The sequence below is a fragment of the Micrasema longulum genome, unplaced genomic scaffold, assembly GCF_059751315.1.
Source record: "Micrasema longulum isolate JH-2025_06_02 unplaced genomic scaffold, ASM5975131v1 h1tg001939l, whole genome shotgun sequence".
Classification (NCBI taxonomy): Eukaryota; Metazoa; Arthropoda; class Insecta; order Trichoptera; family Brachycentridae; genus Micrasema; species Micrasema longulum.
In genome coordinates, this window is record NW_028279113.1 from 207,462 (window position 1) to 227,452 (window position 19,991).

Sequence of the window (19,991 nt, forward strand, 5' to 3'; positions counted from 1 at the left end):
TATTTCTGGGGTCTACCGAAAATAGAATATGACAAATATAGACACAATGTTTCCTATAAGAAATAACTGAAATTAAATTCAAGAAGATTGAAGTAAAAAATACATGTGATATTTCAATTAAATTTAAGAAAATTGAAGTAAAAAAAACATGTGCTATTTCAATTAAATTTAAGAAAATTGAAGTTAAAATACATGTGAAATTTCAAAAACATTTAAGTTTGTAAGTGAAAATTCTTGATGGAAGTTCATTGTAATTTATTATATAAATAAAACACGAGTGATACTTTCATCCACAAATTTGGAATATCCAGTGACCGGTTTCATCGCTTTCGCGACATCTTCGAGACTGGTATCTTTATTAAAAAGTTAAATGTATTTATACAGAACAGAGGTAAGGATAGATAATTCAAAGTTATATGTAAGTAAATTAAATAAAGTTATTTTTATCTTAAGGATCATTATCAACAAATTTTCTATGGGTTATTTCTATGGGATATCCATTCATTAGTTAACTCATACGTACAGGGGAATTATATATATAAAGAAAAAGAAGAAGAAGATAAGATAGGTATAAACGATTAGATTGTATCAATAAATTGATTTCGAATAATTCGTCGAAAGAGGTGATAAAATTTTACAGCGGCTTTGATTGCGAGAATCGAATCAGCGATATAATAATTAAGCTTAGCATAGCGCGACATGGCGCGACTAAAAAACAAAACCAAAAAAGCATCTTAATATTGGTGGTTAGCAGCTCACTAGAAATGTTAGATTGAGGATCTAATGATCAACCGAATTCTAATGAATATGTTATAAATATTTCGTTGATTTACGTATATTTCATTTTTATCCTCACTTTTCAATTAAAACATTAATAATTGAACATAAATACTTCATAAACACATCAAACATTTAACACAAAATAAGATAAGTTATTTTTTGTTTTACACACCATTTTGTGAAAAGGACCTAAATTATATTGTTATGGTATTTGTTCCAATCAATATAGTGTAATCTTTCCGCAAACCATGTTTCGTAAAATTTCCATTGAAAATAAACGTAAAAATGGCATTTTTCAATAAAAAATGATAAAAGCGCCATCTATGAATAATTAGTTTCATATTTTTGTTTAGAATCACCTTGAAATTCCAATGAGGAAGTTCAGTGGTTTTTAATTTTTTTTTAGTTTTTAATATACTATTAAACTAAGTCAAATTTTAAAAAAATAAATTTTTATATAACGTATTATCAGCGCTACGATTTTTCAAAGTTTTGTATTTCTGAAATAACTCCGCGTGTAACGTCAGAGGTTCATTTCCGCTTATTCTCATTCAGTTCTTCCCATTGGTCCAGAAGCGACAAGCAGATCGGAAATCTTCCATACCTCTCAGATCATAGGTTGATTCACATGAACCAGTGACGTCATTCAAAGTAGTCCGTTTTTATCAAAATATTTTTTATTAATTTTCCGTACATTTTCAAGAAACTTTGCCGTACAATTTAATGTTTTATTTTTAAAACATTTTTTGTATACAATTTCCCGTAGGGCTGAAGTTCCTCATTGTTAATGCTTTAATTTAAGAGTGTAGATAAAAAGCATAATATTCTCAAATCGATGAAAAATTTCCCTTTATTGTTGAAATCGTGCTAAACACATACAAAATGTGTTGATAAGAAATGGTTCTCAGAGTCAGAGCTCGGATTTGTGGAGCGGGCGAGAGGGGTGGGCGGGCGGCGCGATGGGCGGCGCTAGCTTCAGAAGTAAGCAACCTTTTGGTTTGTTTAAATTTTAAAAAAAATAATTTTTATTCAAAAACTTTTTTTAATATGCCAACATGTCTTCTTTCTCATACCGATAATGATGGTTTCGGATGTGACAGGGTCCAACAAACAACCTGTAGATCCACTGACGACCGAGTTCTTAATACTGCCATTAGTTATGGTTTAGTGATTCACGATTCTTGTGATTCATGGCTCATGCCTGAAAAACCAGCTGCTCTGTTAGATGATGCGTTTTTCGTTCATGGTATGTTTTTTTGACACAGAAATGCCGAAGAACATTAGACAAAGAATGAATATAGTTCACTCATGTTGTGTCATTGAACATCTCAATCAAAATTAAATATCCAGATAGAATTGTTGCGAACCTTCTCATTCAGTTATTAATGAATTATATTATCACTGAATTATTTATAATGGCCGATTTCAGGCATTTTTCTAGAAAATTAGATAAGTAGAGGTAAAACCTGATATTAAATTATGAGACTTCTATTTTCACCAATAAAATGTTTAAAGTGGAATAATTTTACCACTTTCGTCAAAATAGACCAAATGGGTAGCAAAGAGTTGTAAAGAGCTGAAACCTTTATTGATGCGGGTAAGATCCATCTAAATGAATATGAATAATCTATATACTAGGCAAGATGCAACGCCTGAAAATATTTTTGAATTTTTAAATATCTAATTGAATTTTTTGAGTTTCTAAAAATGTCAGCTCATCAGGAAGAAATACGGAAGCTCAAATATAGGCAGAATGGTGAATGTTACACAGTGTGTAAAGTGGCCACTCGAACCTGCTATGACAGATCATAAGCCCTGTAAATGCCGCGACTTCCATATTCCCCTATGTAAAATGTTCTTCGTCTTTATTGTAATATGTTAATCTAAATAACTGGTTATCTGGTCTCCATATTATAATGTTCACATCAAAAATATTGAATCAGTTCAACATCGATTTTTAAAAAAGATAGGCGGGAGTTTGGGCTTATCCAGAGACCAATATACGTATAATGAGTAAGAAACCGCCGAAGACCGCCGAAATAAATCCGATCTTCTAGTCCTATTTAAAATTCTCAACTCACTCTTTGATGCGCCTGAATTACTGAGCTCGATAAAATTAAATATCCCAACTAGAAACCTCAGACAAAATTTACTCTTCCATACCGATAACCAAAGAACTAACTATGGTTTCCATACCCCTATGTCCAGAATTCTTAGGCCTGCCAACGAACATACCAGTCTTGATTTCTTTGATAACAAGTTGTCTTCTTTCATACGATCACTGATTCAAATTGAATTATAAACACATCTCTACCGCTTCCACTCCCACCAAGTCTACTATATACTATGCGTATTTCTACTTTCTTTTAAAATGATTTTCTATTTATACGTATGTCCTTAAAAATGCCCATTGGGCATATATATAAATAAATTAATTAAGATAATATAAGACAAACTCAAAACGTTGATAAATATTATTATAATTATGGCTATGTTCCAATTTTGCAGGGTGTTATTTTGTCCCATATTATTTAGTCATATTTTTTTTTTTTAAATGGCGTCGTTACGATTTAGGTACCTAAATATTTCAATTTTGAGGACCATTTTTCATGAGTCATAAAATAGTGAGAGCTGTGGCTGAGCGGGGCTCAAACTTCGGACCTCTAAACCGCGAGACTAGCAACGCGTTCATTTTTTTTGTTGTCTACACATAAGAATTCGGTACTTTTAAAAATCACATGAATCACCGAAGACTCTATAATAGAATGCCTACAGCCAACCACTAAAATATTGAACAATGTTTTTAAACGACTATAATATTTCCAAATTGCATATTATTAAAGCCACGGTACCTAGCTATCTAGTAAGAGGCAGATAAGATAATTTTGCGATAAGTATCTAAATAAAGATAATATAAAATTATGCTAATAATTGTAAGACATCTATGCATATTAAACAGTTTGGTATTTTTTATTAGATTACTTAGATAATTTACAATGAGGAACTTCAGCCCTACGGGAAATTGGATACAATAAATTGGTTCCGTCCCTGGTGTAAGGAAGCGAAGTATGGACTTGGAAAAACAGTGATGAAAGTAGGCTGAATGCTGTCGAAATGCGATCTCTCAGGCGAATGTGTGGTAAAACTATGTACGATAGATGCACAAATGTTGAGATCCGTATATTATGTAAGGCTGAGACAAGCATTATCGACAAAATCAAGAAAGGAGCTCTGCGCTGGTTTGGACATGTAGAACGAATGGACAGCGAAAGCACGGCTAAGAATATTTACAATGCGAATGTTGATGGATGCAGAAATAGAGGAAGACCGAGAAAGACATGGCATGACCAAATCCAACAAATACCTTAAGATGGACATGTTAAAAGTAGGAACAAAGGGCGCGCGTGCATGAGAAGATGTATGAATGTGGAGGAAGCGAGATCTGTATGCAAAGATAGAGTGTTGTGGCGTTCTATCCTATCTGCCTACCCTTACGTGGAAACGGCGTGATGGTTTGTTTGTTTGTTTGTTTTGTTTATAAATGTTTTTTTGCGCTAGGAAAAAAATACAGCATTAAATTGTACAGTAAAGTTTCCAGAAAATGTACGAAAAAAATAATAAAAAATGTTTTAATTAAAACGGACTACTTTTAACGACGTCACTGGTTCATATGAATCAACCAATTGTAAGAGAGTTGTGAACGATTTGCAGTTTGCTTGCCGTAAATAGACCGATGGGTAGAACTGATCGAGAATAAGCGGAACAGTACCTCTGACGTCAAACTTTGAAAAATCATAGCGCTGAAAATATGATATTTAAATATTTTTTTTGTTTAGTTGAATAGTCTATTAACAATTTAAAAAATAAAAAAACCACTGAACTTCCTCATATAAATTTAACTAAAAGCAAAAAAATGTAACATAAATAATGGACTACAGAAGTATGTATAGCACGAATGCGTCATAGGCTCATGAGCGGATAATGATGATGGCAATGATTCATAAGATTGTTAAAAAGTGTTTTAGCCTTAGAGTAATGACCTAATAGAGTCGCCCATACAGAGAAAAATCATTATATGATTATTGACCATGAAGTTAGCTACAAATCACAGCAATACAACGGGGCGTAGGTACTTGGGTTGAGAATTGCAAACGCAAACCGAAATCATCCATTACACGTTTGTTGTTAAACTAAAAACCATATTAAAATCAAAACAAATATTTGGAAAATTTTAGTTCTATGCAATTTAGCCGTAAGGGCTATTTTTAAATTTTATTTTATAAATTTATTGCAAAAAATTAGTATACATACTTAATAACAGGGAATCTCTATTAAATTAATTAATGTAAAATGAAAACGGAGTATTCTCGGTTTATGATAGTCTCCATCTAACATGGCACAGCCTGTTCTAAGATGGTGATTTTTTATCTTTAGAGCATAAGTAGTCCTATACTAATAAAACAATAACATAAAAAAGAAAAACTAAAACTACTTAATTATAAATGCCTAGCTAATCAAATATAAGAAATTAAAAATTGTTGTAATACAAATATAAAGTATAAATATGTGCCAAGAATACATGTTACTTAAACATAAATAATATAGTATAATATATAATAAAAAAGAATAAAAAGCAATGAAATACATAAAAATATAAATAATATGTGTACCAATTATATAAAGTACTACGTGTTTTGATTTACATATATTTTTCAAAATAATCTCCCGCTACTCTATTTTTATGTGCAGTTATTTTTATTTAAAATTTTGGTTTACATTTTGAGTCTTTTATATTTGGCAATAAATCATTAAATATTTTAGGAGCAATTACATTATATTGCCTTTTACCAAAGGCGGTAGATACAAATGGGACAATACAGTTAATTTGTGTTGCTGAACGAGTGTTTATATTTTGTTGGGTTCTTTTGACCTCACTTAATTTATCATAAAATTTAAGTAGTAGGCACCTTACAAACAATTGTCTTACATCCAATATCTCAGCGAATAGATCTTCCGTTAGACTCTGAGGTTTTAGCAAACATTAAATAATGACGTTTTTAAACTTATGTCTTGTCATGTCGTGTCGTGTCGTGCCGTGCCGTTCCGTGTTGTGCCATGCCATGTCATTATGATTACGACGTCGATTTCAAAAGGTACTCATTCTTTTATTTAAATATTTTATGCGCGACTAAGGTTACCAGATGCGGCCAGCATTGCACTGAGACCGGCATTTTTTTTTTTGGGTTATCTAAGATTTTCAAGTACCTACCGCTAAGTTTTAGAATTTTCGACACAACCAGCTACACCGTTCGCGGCATTTCGTCGGAGGATAATGAATCTACCGATAAGACAGGCATTTTTCTGAAAAATAAGGCATTTCAGGCACTCTTTACAGGCATCCCTTTATTTTAAAGTGGGAACCCGACCTGCGACGAATTAATGTCGATCATCTTGTGTCGGACGTCACTTGTCGCGCTGACATGCTTGACATGCCGAGCCGGTGTGAAGGCAACTTCACAAGTTTCAAGGTGAAGGGGAAATGTAGGAGTACATCGCAGGAGAACAGTTCGAGGTATGAATATTTACATTATTTTCCCTAATAAGGTTAGGCAAGCGTGCTTACGTAAAGGCTGTCTTACGAGTAGGCCTTATGAGTAAATACGGAGTTATGTGGATGTAAACGTCTAATGGATCGACTCCTTAAATAGCGCCTCCGCCCCCGCATTAGATCACTCCGCACTCATAACGTAATGTATATGGCGAGTTGAGTTCGAACATAACAGGAAGTTGAAGAAGATCAGGGCCTTGGTAGTTTGACACTGAATTTTAACAAACTAATAAAACAATGTGTCGTAGTATTGTAGTCGAGTTGTGGCATAAATATCGACACATTTGTGATAGTGTCGTGAGAGCAATGAAACCGGCCATTTTTTTAATAAAAATAAATATATTTAAAAATTTCATAAAAGGTTCATGTTTTTTTTTTCAAATTATACATATCTACTTTTACACATCTAGTAAATGTTATCACTGTAACTCTCCAAAAAAGAGACTTACTCTTGTGCTTGGAGAGTGACTTACACTGTTGTAGCTGTTTATTGTTTATTACAAGAGTTTATGTAATTTTAAATACGAGTAAATGAGAAAAAAATAAAAACATAGGATATGTAAAGAAAAAACATAAAACAACAATACATTCATATTAATTAAAATTTAATGTAGTTTTTCCACGTGTACAAAAAATATATTATTTTTAATAGTTTTTAGTTAATTGGGAAGATTATTATAATTTTTTCCACCTTTGAAGACAAAGCTATTTTGACCATGACTTGTGTGGAATTTAGGAATTTTAATATTATGTTGGTATCTGAGTGACTTTTTCATCTCCAATTCTTTTATTTTTTCTTTTTATATATTTGCATAGTAGAATTTATTTTATAAAGAGTGTCTACTGTATGGACCTTAAATATTTTAAATAGACTTTCCGTATTTAATGTTGAGGGTTTATTTAGAATTACTTTCATAATTAATCTTTGAACTATTTTAAGAGGGTTTAATATATTGGCGTATGAACCACCCCACCCTACAATACCATATTGTAACAAAGATTGAACAATTGAGTAATAAGCTATTTTTAAATTATTAATTTTTAAAATATTTCTTAATTAATTTATTTAAATCTTAAAGTAGGGCACACATATCATACATATTGTTATGTGTGTTCTAATAATAACATTGCAAATATATTTAATTTATAAATTGTTTATCACATATGTCTTGACCATTATTTTAAATTTTGATATGTTTTTTCTTCATAAATATTTTTTTCCATTTCGTAATACTTTTTAATTGCTTTAAATAAAATTGAATTTTGCGACTTTGCCTTTTTCCTAAATGGAAGTCTAATTTTGTTCTTTTCTCTAGTATTGTGATCGTGTTCATGCTGGTTCCGATCAATTTTTTCCAAAATTCTGTTTTTTTTTAGAGTTTATAATTTTATGAACAAATATCATTGTATTGTAAAATATTCTTTGTTTATATGTTAATAATTTCATTTCATTTACCATCGACTTTACCCTCGTGTATCTGTTTTTTTTCAAAATGATTCTAAAGGCTTTATTTTGTAATACAGTTAATTTACCTATGTTTTCTTTGTTTGATAAAAATAAAATGCTACTACAGTAGTTCACGTGTGGTTCAATAATTGCTTTGTAAATAGTTTTGCAAGAGTCCTTATCAATTAATTCACTTAATAATTTCACTAATATGGTCTTTCCATTTTAAGTTTTGATCTATGTAACGAACTTAAAATACCTTGTAAATAAGTTTTAAATTTTGACCAAAAATTTAAAATGTGAGCAACTTTTAACTCTTTTTCATTTCAATTCCCTGACAAAACGCCGTGCTGTTTTCGATATAAAATTTATCTATAAAATCTTCAACCATGAAGTAGACACCAACTACCTTAATAAAATAATGATCAGCATTGCTAATGGTTGCCAATTTTCAAAACATTTTATGCTGCGATTTCTATTTCGCTCATTGCTGTCGTTACACAGTTTAAATTCATTATGCATTGTATTACGTACTTTGTATATATATCGCAAAGCAAATCTGCCAACAAGGAACACGCTACTTAAAAGGATATTTTTTTAGTGTAACGGAATCTTTTAAAAATATTCGTAAATAGTATTTGTGTTTGATAGTTGAGTATGGAACGTAAGCTAGATCAATAATTAAAAAGGTATACATGTCGTATATATTACTAAATTATATGTAATACATACGTAAATAACTTTTTATATATGCATAAGTTACCAATATTATTATTATTTCAGTCAGAGGGCTCTGCCGTCCCGTGTATGTTGCGCACGCGAATAATGCTGAAGGTTAATTTTTTGTTTGATATTTTCCAGTATCTACTGACTTTATTAGCTTTCATCTGCTTATTCGGGGCGCATCGCTATCTTAATAAATCAACCCGTCATCCTAGTGCTAGCTGTCTGCTAATATTATGCAAGCGTCCATCTCCTCTTACTTCGCAGTTGCGAGCAAATACATTTTTATTGTCAATCTAGCATTAAATGTACATATTTTCTCTCAAATATTATCGAGATAATTTTAATGACTAAACAATTATTGTTCCCCGCAGAAAGTTCTTATATCAAATCTCTTTTGTACTTTTGTGCAAATAATATCGAGACCTAATTAAGAAAAAATAAGCATACAAAGTAAGTTAATAAAATATAGAAGATTACACAATTTTATTTTAACAAAATATATTCACAAATAATTTTTAAATAAAATTCCGAATTTTAGCTTTTTTTTGTCAATAAAAAAATCGGACTCGTGTAGTGGTCAGCGCATTTGCCTACCATGCGAGAGGTCTCGGGTTCAATTCTCGATATGGTTGACATAAAATAATATTATTAAAAAATGTGTTTTTCCACTAGAATATTTTATAGACCCTGGACTGGCGCCTGAAGCGTAAGACTGATCTTCTTACCCTCATGTAACAAAAATGATCAAGATACGATGCGATTGGTTTACCAATGCTGTGTCCTATGCACCATTACGGTCAGGAAGGGAATGATGATGATAAAAAAAAAATGACAAAAAAAAACCATCATCAAAAGGTACATTGTTTAAATTATCTCCTTTTATAAAAAAATAAATATTGCTTTAGCGATATTGCCGGCTCAACATTATGGATAAATAATACAGCGCCATTTACATAAAATAACCCCTTTAGAGCGGTTTACAAAAACATGGATATTGATTTTAATTTGTATTATAAATAACTTTTAAAAGCGCATCCCGAGATCCAAAATGCCGATTAATTGAGGCCCGTAGGACCGATCTAATAAGGCCCAGAGGGCATATTCATTTGTGCTAATTTAATTTAATTTAATTTTTGTTTATTCAGAAAAACAACAGCAGTACAAAAAAATATACACAACATTTAAAAAAAAACATAAAATAAAGCCAAATCAGTTTTCCACATAAATACAATTATAAAAATCCAGTTCAGTTAGATATAATTCATAGAAGTGCATGTGTGCGAGTTTTTTTTTGTGTGAGGATGCGTGTGTAAAAAAGTGCAGTGTGGTTTTGGTAGGTATGTGAATATGTGTGTGATTGTATACGGGTGTGAGGGTAGGTTTATGGACAGGGTGAGTGTTTGTTTGATATGAGTGAATAGAAACAACTTAAATTTATAATGTAAAAATATATTTTTTTTATAAAGAAGCATAATTTTTTTCATAAAATAGTTTTTTAATTTTGGTTTTAAAAGTGAGTTTACTGCAGTTAAATATGTCTATGTTTTTGAAAAATAAAATATAATTACGCGTCAAGCGAATCAGAGGAGAGTTCTGTGCATAGTTGGTGCGAACTGTAGGTACATGGAAAAGCGATAGATTCGTGTGACGGGTGCGGTAGCCAGGTACATTAAGGGCCAACTCAGAAACAGGAACAGGACTATCAAGACGTCCATTAAGAATATCATGTAAAATCCCCATATCTAATACCAAACGACCGATGAGGCCGATTTCATAAGGCTTACAGGACAGATTCGTTTAGGCCCGAATGGTAGAATTTATTAGTATGTTACAGTCGCCAACAGCTCACTGTTATTATTTTTTATTTTTATATAAATAAAAATTAATGTTAAACGAACACCCTCCTTAAACACGAGCTGTCACTCTATTAGAGAGGTAGAAACGTTATTATTTATTGTGTTTGTACTAAACATTTGTAATATCATACTTATTTTGCTAACAATTTTTTCGATAAAAAAAAAACAAAACTGAATTTGCGGTATTTAATTTGAATTGCTTAGTAATCCAACTTTTTGCCTAGATATTTTATATATTTGTATTGTTGTGGTACAGTGACAGATTATTTTTTATTATCTACATTTAGATTACCCCGAACAACAAAAAATGAATTATGAAGCCTTAAGAGGTGCCCGAAATCTTGAACAACCGAGGACCGTAGGGCCGATAAATCGAGGCCCGCGGGTTCGATAATATGAGGCTCAAAGGGCCGAATTTTCTAGCATATTGCCTTCTAGTGTTGTATGAATATGCATTCATATCGTATTTTTGTAAATATGATTAATCAACCATTACCATACCCATATATGTAAGTACATCTTTATAATTACATGTTTCAAATAATTTATATTCTGCATAAAGAGTTATGTTCAAAGAGTTGAAGTTCTATTTCACAACTCAAACCGAGTGATTCTGTTTAGGATCTAGTCAACGAATTACTTCACTCAAATAAAAAAGGTGCAAAATAACACCGATAAAATTCAACACAATAGGCTGAGCCTGTTTTCACCGCAACCAGAGTAATGATCGAGTTGTGTTGTCGACAGCCGTTGTTGCTATTCCGTCTCGGCAGTTTGGCCCACAAACGCGGAGTAATCCTTTTGCGAATCCCGAGGGTTGCGCGGAACCCCCGACATCCCCCCTATGCCCGAAAAAACCCCCCCCTGATATCCGAAAAGGTACACCAAAAAAGTTTTTTAGACGGTATTTAGGTAGAAACTAGTTAATAAATAAATTCGTCACCTGCCAATGACATGCCGAACTCAAATTAGATTGATTTATTTGTTTATTTTTCTTACAAATTTGCCAATCACACAATACTTACTAATAATATAAGTAAAAAACATGCTTACTGTTCAATTTAGTGCAGGGTGCTTACTCGTTATTAGCTTTTTAAGATGCGCTAAACTTGTTGGGTTGCGATATTGCGATAGTCTGTGACAAAGGGCAGGTATACTACATCGGCATCGGTACACACGAAATACATACTTCAATAAATCACGAGAATATAATACAAGAAAACCTCCATTCATAGATTACCCACCAAGTGAAATAGTATTTTTGAATGTTTTTTTATTTTTATTTAACTTTTTGGACATAATGTAAACTGCACATTGACAGGTAATGGCAATTTTTCCCAACCAACCACTATGTAAAATAAAAGTTTTATTTAAATAATTTGATATATTTTTAATATCAAAAACATGTTTCACTATGTGGTACCTATGACATTTTACGTTTATTTATTTTTAAATTTATATAAACCACTTTATAAACAAATAAGTGTATAGGGTAGACCGAGGCTATTTGGATCAGGCGGTTTATTCGGATCAAGCTGAAAATTGGCTGTATCTCGGACACTGTTACAAAATATTAATTTAAAAAAATAAACATAGATTCGCCATTTATTGGATGCTGTAATAGAAAAATTACCGCTTTTACAGTTTGCATGGTTTGACAGCTAAAAATCGATCTTTAAGATCAAACAAGTTAGGTATCAAATAAAAAGCTGAAGTAATATTATTATCTGCGTTCTTAGTGTTTTCCTGCGAAGGTAAGCCATGTAGTTAAATTGAAATATGTTTTTCTGTTTAAAGGCACAGTTAACATAATAAAAGTGAAATTAAAATGAATTTCTAAGGTTTTAATGTTTTTTTTTAAGAAAATATAAGTTTCTAACACAAAGCAAATAAAAAATGATTTCTCCAAAAACCACACAAAATTAATATTCAAAGGAAAAACTAAAACAGGAAAGTGCTTCTTCGCTGGCCGAGGTTTCAAGAGTGGAGATGGTTTTGAGTTTAATACAATTAAGTTTTTGTACATCCTCTAAAAAAGGATTAGATTCACTATTCTGCTTATAAAGAGTGGTGCCGTGGTGCAACGAAAAATGGTTTGACAAAAAAAGGTTCAATAATGTTTTCATTTGTGCGATATATAACTAAGAAAAAGTTTAAATTAGTGTCAAAATATGTCCATTAGCTATGGATTCTAATATATTATATTATTTTTTCTTCATAAATAACTATTTTATTGGGTTTGATCCGAGTAACCCCACTGCTGATCCGAATCACAACATATATATGTGGTGATTCGGATCAGTGAAGAGGTTTACATGATTCTTTTTTTGTGTGTTCTTTACGTGATTATCAATAAAAATATATGATGTAAAAATGACAAACGTTTTATATTTAGTAATATAATTTAATAATTTAATATAATTTTAAGGACACATTGAAAGTGCTCCGAAAAGCCTCGGTCTACCCTATAATTTAAGTTACAAAACGAATATTTGGATGAATATTGTATGATTGGGTACTGCTGGCATGGCTCTGTATTGCAGCCAAAAATATTTTTAGAATCTCCACTAAAGTGACCGCGTCTAGCGAAACATTTACAATAGTTTCATAAAAAAACATTTTCACTATTGGTCATTTTTAACAATCTCATTTACCTAGATTCGCTTTTAAATATTTCCGCTAGTACAAATAACTAAACTACCATACTGAGGTATAATGGACCTCATGTTTAGTGCGAAACTAACTGTTAGTAGCAGTTGCCAGCGCTAAAAAAGGCTTGGGTTCAATCTTTGTTCAATCACAAAATAAATAAATTACTTGTCGGAAAAATGTCGAAGATCGATGAAAGATAAATTTTCTGAATTACGGCATTACGGATTGACCGTGTTAAAATATATAGTGAAGTTTGTTTATCTGGTAAAAATGACTAACAATTCATAAAATGTTTTAGAAGATTTTAGGAAACGAATTACAATCGAATTGATAAATTTGATTTACATAAATATTGAACAATTTATTATTAATTACACTACAAGGATATACTTGAAGATGCCACTTCAGATAAACTTGGTTTTCTTTAGATTATTATTTATTTAAAAGGGTTACAAAACAGTTTCAAAGATATATAATTATATTCTAATATTCTAGATATATAAATATTTATCGCACCTGAGCAATGATAATGGCACAAGTCCAAAATTGACGTTATGCGGAACATATTTTCTACCTGCGCAAATATCGAAGGAAAGAGATCACTGTATAGGATTGCTGAAGGAATAAATTTATTGTATCGATGTTGTCTTCATTTTTACCCTTATATGTATACAATATGTGTAAAAAACGTAATAATGATGTTTTATTAATATTTAATGCATTAACTTTGTGGTCTAACATTTCACTAAATGTTATTAAATATTTGTATATAACCACTTTCCGACTTTTCTAATCAGTTTCGAGACGTACTCTTCTCTTCGTATAGTGATATTAATGATGCCGAATAATTTGTAAATATGTAATAAAACTATAATTGGTCATTTAAACATAATTTATTTATAATTCTGTTAAATAAATTATTCAATTGAATATTATACCATATAGGTACATAAATGTAATATTAATGTTATTTTATTTTAATTTTTATTAGAAAAAAATATGATTTAATTGAAGTACAAAATAATCAAAGAATTGAATTAAAAATAATAGACACGATATTAATTTTGCTAAACCTTGTATTATTAAATAACCTATCCGCATTATATTTTATTATGTATTTTGTAAATTGTGGTCGGAAATCGGGTTGTGGTCCCGTGGCTAGTGTCTCGGACTCACGGCTCAAAGGTTCGTGGTTCGAATCAAGCTCTACCTCAACTTAATTCCCATTTTCTAATGGTGATTTATTTACAACTCGTTGAAAATGGCCCTCAAAATTAAATATTTGGGTAAATCATAAGAACGTAAATATTTCATTTTAATTTAAAAAATAAATGATAATACTATTATGTCTATCTATGTATTCGTTTAGTATAAAAGATCCCCGACTTAACAGGGAACGATCTAGCAAGTTGTGACATGAAAAGTAATAATTGTGCAATAATTAAATTGTGTATTGTGTTTATTAAATAAGTACGTAGATTATTAATGGCACTACTCTTTAAAATATTAATGTGGGCTTGAAAGCAAAAATTACAATGTATGTATTTACTAAAATTAAAAAATAATATTAGTGGCACAATGATTATTGAGCCATTATTATCTCTGAAAACATTTTAAACTTTAAGCTGTGGTTTTGTTTTTCGCGTCTCTTTTTGTTGTAAATAATTCACAATTAGAAAATGGGAATAAAGTTGTGTTAGAGCGGGGTCTAATAAACCTCGCTAGTCACTAGCCAATGGACAACAACCAGGGGTGGTATTCTGAATCTTTTCCACCCTCTAGAGAGTGGTTACTTTGGGGATTTTTATTTTTTAAATGCCACGACACTTTGTTTCATATAATATCCACACTGATGATTAAATCAAATGACGTATAAAACTGTTTAAAAAATTAAAAAAAAAAAAAAAACAAATATGGTTTGGTCAATTCAATCTAATTAAGTATTTTAAGTAACGCTTTAGGTCGCAATAATGTTCTAAATGAAAATCTTTATGTTTGACTTCACGTGTTTATATTTAATTGACATTTAATGACAAGTGTTGCCAGATACGAAGTTATGTGTAAACGCAAGAATAAAAATTCCCAAATTAACCACTCTTTAGGGGGTAGAGAAGATTCAGAATACCACCCCAGGTGTCTGAACACCCGTTTTCATAATTAAGTACACATATTTTATGTGGGTACTTAAGTAAATGACACGAGAATATATCTTTGTATGCATTACGTATGCGATTGTTGATAGTTTTACTATTTTTACATACATACATATTTATACAAGTACTTATATTACTTCAATATATATTTATTGTTTCTTAACTGAAAATAAATAAATACTTTATTTATTCATCATCACCACCATTCGCTTATTCCCATCAAAGGCACAGGGAATTTCGCACGAATCGCAACGTACCTATCTCAATCATGCTGCTAAACGAATGCAAAATGAGCAGTCTTACGCTTCAGGTGCCAGTTTAAGAACTACGAAATGCTGTAGTGTAAAAACACAATTTTAAATCAATATTTAATTTCTACCTCTCCGGGAATCTGACCCCAGACTTCATGGTAGGTAAACGCGCTAACCACTGGACCGAGAGGACGACGACTTTAAAGCCACTATAATCTGACGCTTCAAAAAATACCGATGACTCGCAAAGGGCCTGCCGTTTTACATTGAATGCGTCGTCATCAGGTTCATGAGAACATTCTGATAAAAAAAGTATTGGTGTAGGAACATATGCATGAATACTTGGAATTAAGCGGTAATAATTTACAGCGTAAAAAACTCGGAAAAGGAACAATCCGGTTTGACTTACCATTGTAATTATCAAAAGTGGTTGGCTTGTAGTCATTCTGGAACATGTTTTGGGCATATGAAGTTATCAGGGACGTTTTACCGACAGCACCATCTCCGACTAGAACGCACTTGATTCTATCTCTTCCCCTTTTCAACCTTTGACTTTTATCTTTCTTTTGTGCAGTCGTGATTCGTTTACTCTTTAATTTCGTTCGGTTATCGTCTATCCTGAACATTCCGTATTTTACTTCCCCGTTTTCGGATTTCGCGCCGGGGATTACATTAATTTTCTTATCACAGAATAAACTCTCCGATTCATTGTCTATCACAGATTTGTCCTCCGCCACATCCGCGTAGTCGTACGCGTCGTCGCGCTGCCAGTGCTCCAGCCGGAACTGGCTCGGACTGTGCACTCCGAAGACGAAGGGTCCCTCGTCGCGGCAGGCATCCCTCAGCTGCCGGAATCCGTCTCCCGCGTCCGCCCGGCCCTCCGGCGCGCCGGGCGGGCGCACGTAGCTGACCCCCGCGTCTCGGCCGGCCGGCTGACGGCCCCGCTCCGTCACGAAGGGAGCCTCTCCGCGACGAGGCGTGCGCGTGTCGGGTATCCGGCCTTCCGGCAGATGCGACCCGCAGTTGCAAAATTGACCGAATCCGTCCGCGCTCGGCGTGCAGGGAAGGAACTGGTTCGCGGCATGCGGGTCTCGGCTCGCACCTGCTCCAGGTTGCGCCGGATGGTTGTCATTCCTGGCTGAATCGCTATTGTTGTTCTTCACCCGTGTCCCTCCGCCCGCGCCCCCCTTGAAATCTAGAATCGGCGGCGGCTTAGGAAACCCGTAATTCCCGTCCAACATCGTAATGTTTTATTTAGTTTAATATAACACAATCGTCGCAGGTTTATCTTCGTTAAACATTATCGGTACTGACGTAGAAACGAGCTTTTATTAATTTTTTTAATGAACTATATTTCGCAAAAAAATATAAATAAAACTAACTAATATTAATCAAATCCACTCTCGATAGTACCTACGCGATGCAGTGTGGATTGATAAATGAATCATTCAACTTTCATTCAATTCTGATATCGAAATGACATATTTGACTGATTCGCGAGATAATGTAATTAAAGGTCAAATGCGATGTAATTAAATGACCGAAATAAATCACTACACGGAACTAGGCTTTAGCGGTGACTATCAGTGAGGTGTACGGCACTACACCTTGCTGCGGGCAACTCACTAGCAACTGTTGACTGTGGAGAACTGAGCAAGTGCGAGCAACCGAGATAGCAACACGGCTTCACAGCAGCACGTAGTGCAGTGCCGGCTTAGTAAACATTATTATCACGTTTACTAACACAGATACGTCGCAATGCAAAAAACTGTGATGAAAAATATTTTTTTAAAACTTGTAAATAAAATCTTGTATCCAGAAAAATGCAGGTAACAAATTAGCCAAAGCTCCAGTAATAGGGTCCCTTCGCGTCGCAAAGATGCGCCGAAGGTGCAGATTCGTAGAGTGGTTCCATCAAGTCTGTACCTTCCCTTCCCATACTGGTGGATTTTTTAAAGCTGGCGCGTTCGCAATACTTACACAAACGCATGTATCTGTGAATACGCCCATGGTATGACATCGCACGGAATAATCTCTGTATCTCTCGCGCTCAGACGCGCTTATGAGCGTGACATAGACAACCATTGCCTTGTAAGTTGCTAATGATATGGTAATAAAATATACTATGAATTGTTTTAATTTATTTGTATTATATACTTATCTTGCTATCTTATTTCAGTTTTATGTACATATTATTACTTACTATATTATTATTATTATAACCATACCTTTATGTAAATATTATTCTGTCCCAAAATGAGTTTTTTGTAACTCCTGGGAGTACAACAATTTGTATGATTTAATGAAAAATATTTTTAAAAGTTTAAAAAAAGGATGCTTCTGCGTTCGTCTGAATTTCGCTACGATTCTTAATAGTAAAAATTTAATAATATATTTAGCTATGGATTAAAAACACCGGTTTATAAATATATATTTTCATTTACTCAAATCATGTAAAGGTCGATTAGCTAGTGCTGGCGCTTTCGAAAAACTTACACAAAAACATTAATGTACACAATATTAATTAAAAAGTCTTGATATTATATTAAATGTTTTGAAAAATCTCTTTTGGATTAGAGCAAAAATAAATAATCACTTAAGAAAATGTTATACATTTATTTATTTTTAAATAAGCGTGTTCTTTATTACATATTTTGTGTTCATTATAATAATAATAAATACAGTGTAATTAAAATGCACAGTACAAATTATACTGGAAAAAGTATGTATACATACTTATTGATAAACAATAAAGATAGGACATTTGGTTAAAATTTAATATAATACATTTTTAAATCAACTGCTTGTAGATTTTAAATGCGTTTGTGTGAGTTATGCGAACGCACCAGCTTTAATTAAACCAACAGTACCCGCCTGTTTCCTAGATACGAGTATACCTACTTCCGTATTTTCAGTGCTAATGGATATTGGATAAATTAAAGGCTCTGTAGAGTGTGTATTAAACACGTGTAGACGTGTGTAATATAATCTGGGGCCTAAGATTCAAGTCTTATACCGACAGGATCATTCGGTCATTTCTTGAACCTACAAGTACAAATTTAAAAAACTATCGTACCTGTAAAAATAAAGATTGAGGCAAAAAACAATTAAAATGTATTATTTTAATATGTTAACAATTTACCCATTGACAAACAGTGTCAGTATAAGATAATGACATATCATTTCATCGACTGCAGTTTTAAATACAAAGTAACTCACCAGATTGTCTCAGCACAGCAGCTGACGGTGCCTGGACCGAAAAACTATTATGGAGATAGAACAATGGGGAATGTAGTACCAAAACTGTTTAACTTAATACCAAGTGAAAATTGAGAGGAAAAAAACTTTAATTATTTTTTTAAAAATCATCAAAATCTTAATTGTGTACATAAATATATTATTTTCTTCATTTATTATTAACTCTGTACCTATCTCATATAATTTTTTTTTTTTTATAAATGTAATGTAACCCGCAGACCGGCCTCGGCTTTACGGGAACAACAATACAATTATGTATGCTATTTTTTTGTTAAAATAAATAAATATTAAAAAAAAAATTGTACGGCGATGTTTCGCAAAAATGAATGTACAAAATATAAAAAAAGGGTTTTATAAAAATTAACTGCTTTTAATAAATTATAGCATTGTAATGTTGTTGTGGCAATCATGGGCGGTCATGATTGCAACCACCGACAGATTTCCAGGATAGCCATGTTTTTCAACTTTCAGCGTTCTTGCGGCACAAAATTATAACTGTATAGTCTGTAACGAAAACGAACTGTTTGTCGTTCCTACAAACAATGTCATAGAATTTACGCAACGCAACTGTTCGTACAATAAACGTCAGTCAAACCAGCGTTTTCTTTTCTTCTTGTCGGTTATGTTTCCCCTTTCTCGCGGGCGGTGTAGTTTAGAAGTTTCGGTGGAATTTTCAAAATCACAAAAGTATACAAAATCATAGCGATGTTAATACGACGCACATTTTTTTGCTCAGTTTGATAGTCTATTGACTAACATTTGTTAAAAAATGACATCACTGAACTTCCTCATTGTTAAAAAAGATATGCATAACGTATGTGGAGCATTCAGGAATAAATACTCAAATAAATAATAATAAAATAAAGGAATGAAATATTTTATAAAGTAAAAAAATATTTAAAAAAAAAAACAATTTGCTTAAACTGTCTTGGATCTATTTTATAAACGATACGAAAATACAGAAAATTGTGAGTGATTTCATGAAAAATTGAGTGATGCAAACCAATCATGTAACATCTTAGTAAATGGACAAATCATTGAAATGGTTGATAGTTATATATACCTAGGACACGAAATAAACCTCGGGAAAGATAATCAAGAGGTAGAAATAGAAAGAAAGCGAGGTTTAGCATGAGCTGCCTTTGGTAAGCTATCATATATCCTAAAATCTCCGAAATATTCACATTAGTCAAAGAAGAAACTTTTTGATGCTTGCAGGGAGAACCCTGTACTGACATATGGCTGTGAAACTTTTGTTTT

At 32.3% G+C, this 19,991-nt stretch overlaps 1 protein-coding gene across 1 annotated transcript in view; it reads right to left on the reverse strand.

The window, feature by feature from the left end:
• The window catches only part of LOC148273488 (uncharacterized), a 28,044-nt gene extending 10,768 nt beyond the window's left edge, over window positions 1–17,276 (reverse strand). The window contains exon 1 of the mRNA XM_088238641.1: window positions 15,883–17,276. Coding sequence (XP_088094767.1) covers window positions 15,883–16,714 — 832 coding nt within the window. The 5' untranslated portion in view covers window positions 16,715–17,276. The remainder of the gene's footprint in view (window positions 1–15,882) is intronic.
• Window positions 17,277–19,991: the final 2,715 nt, after the last annotated feature.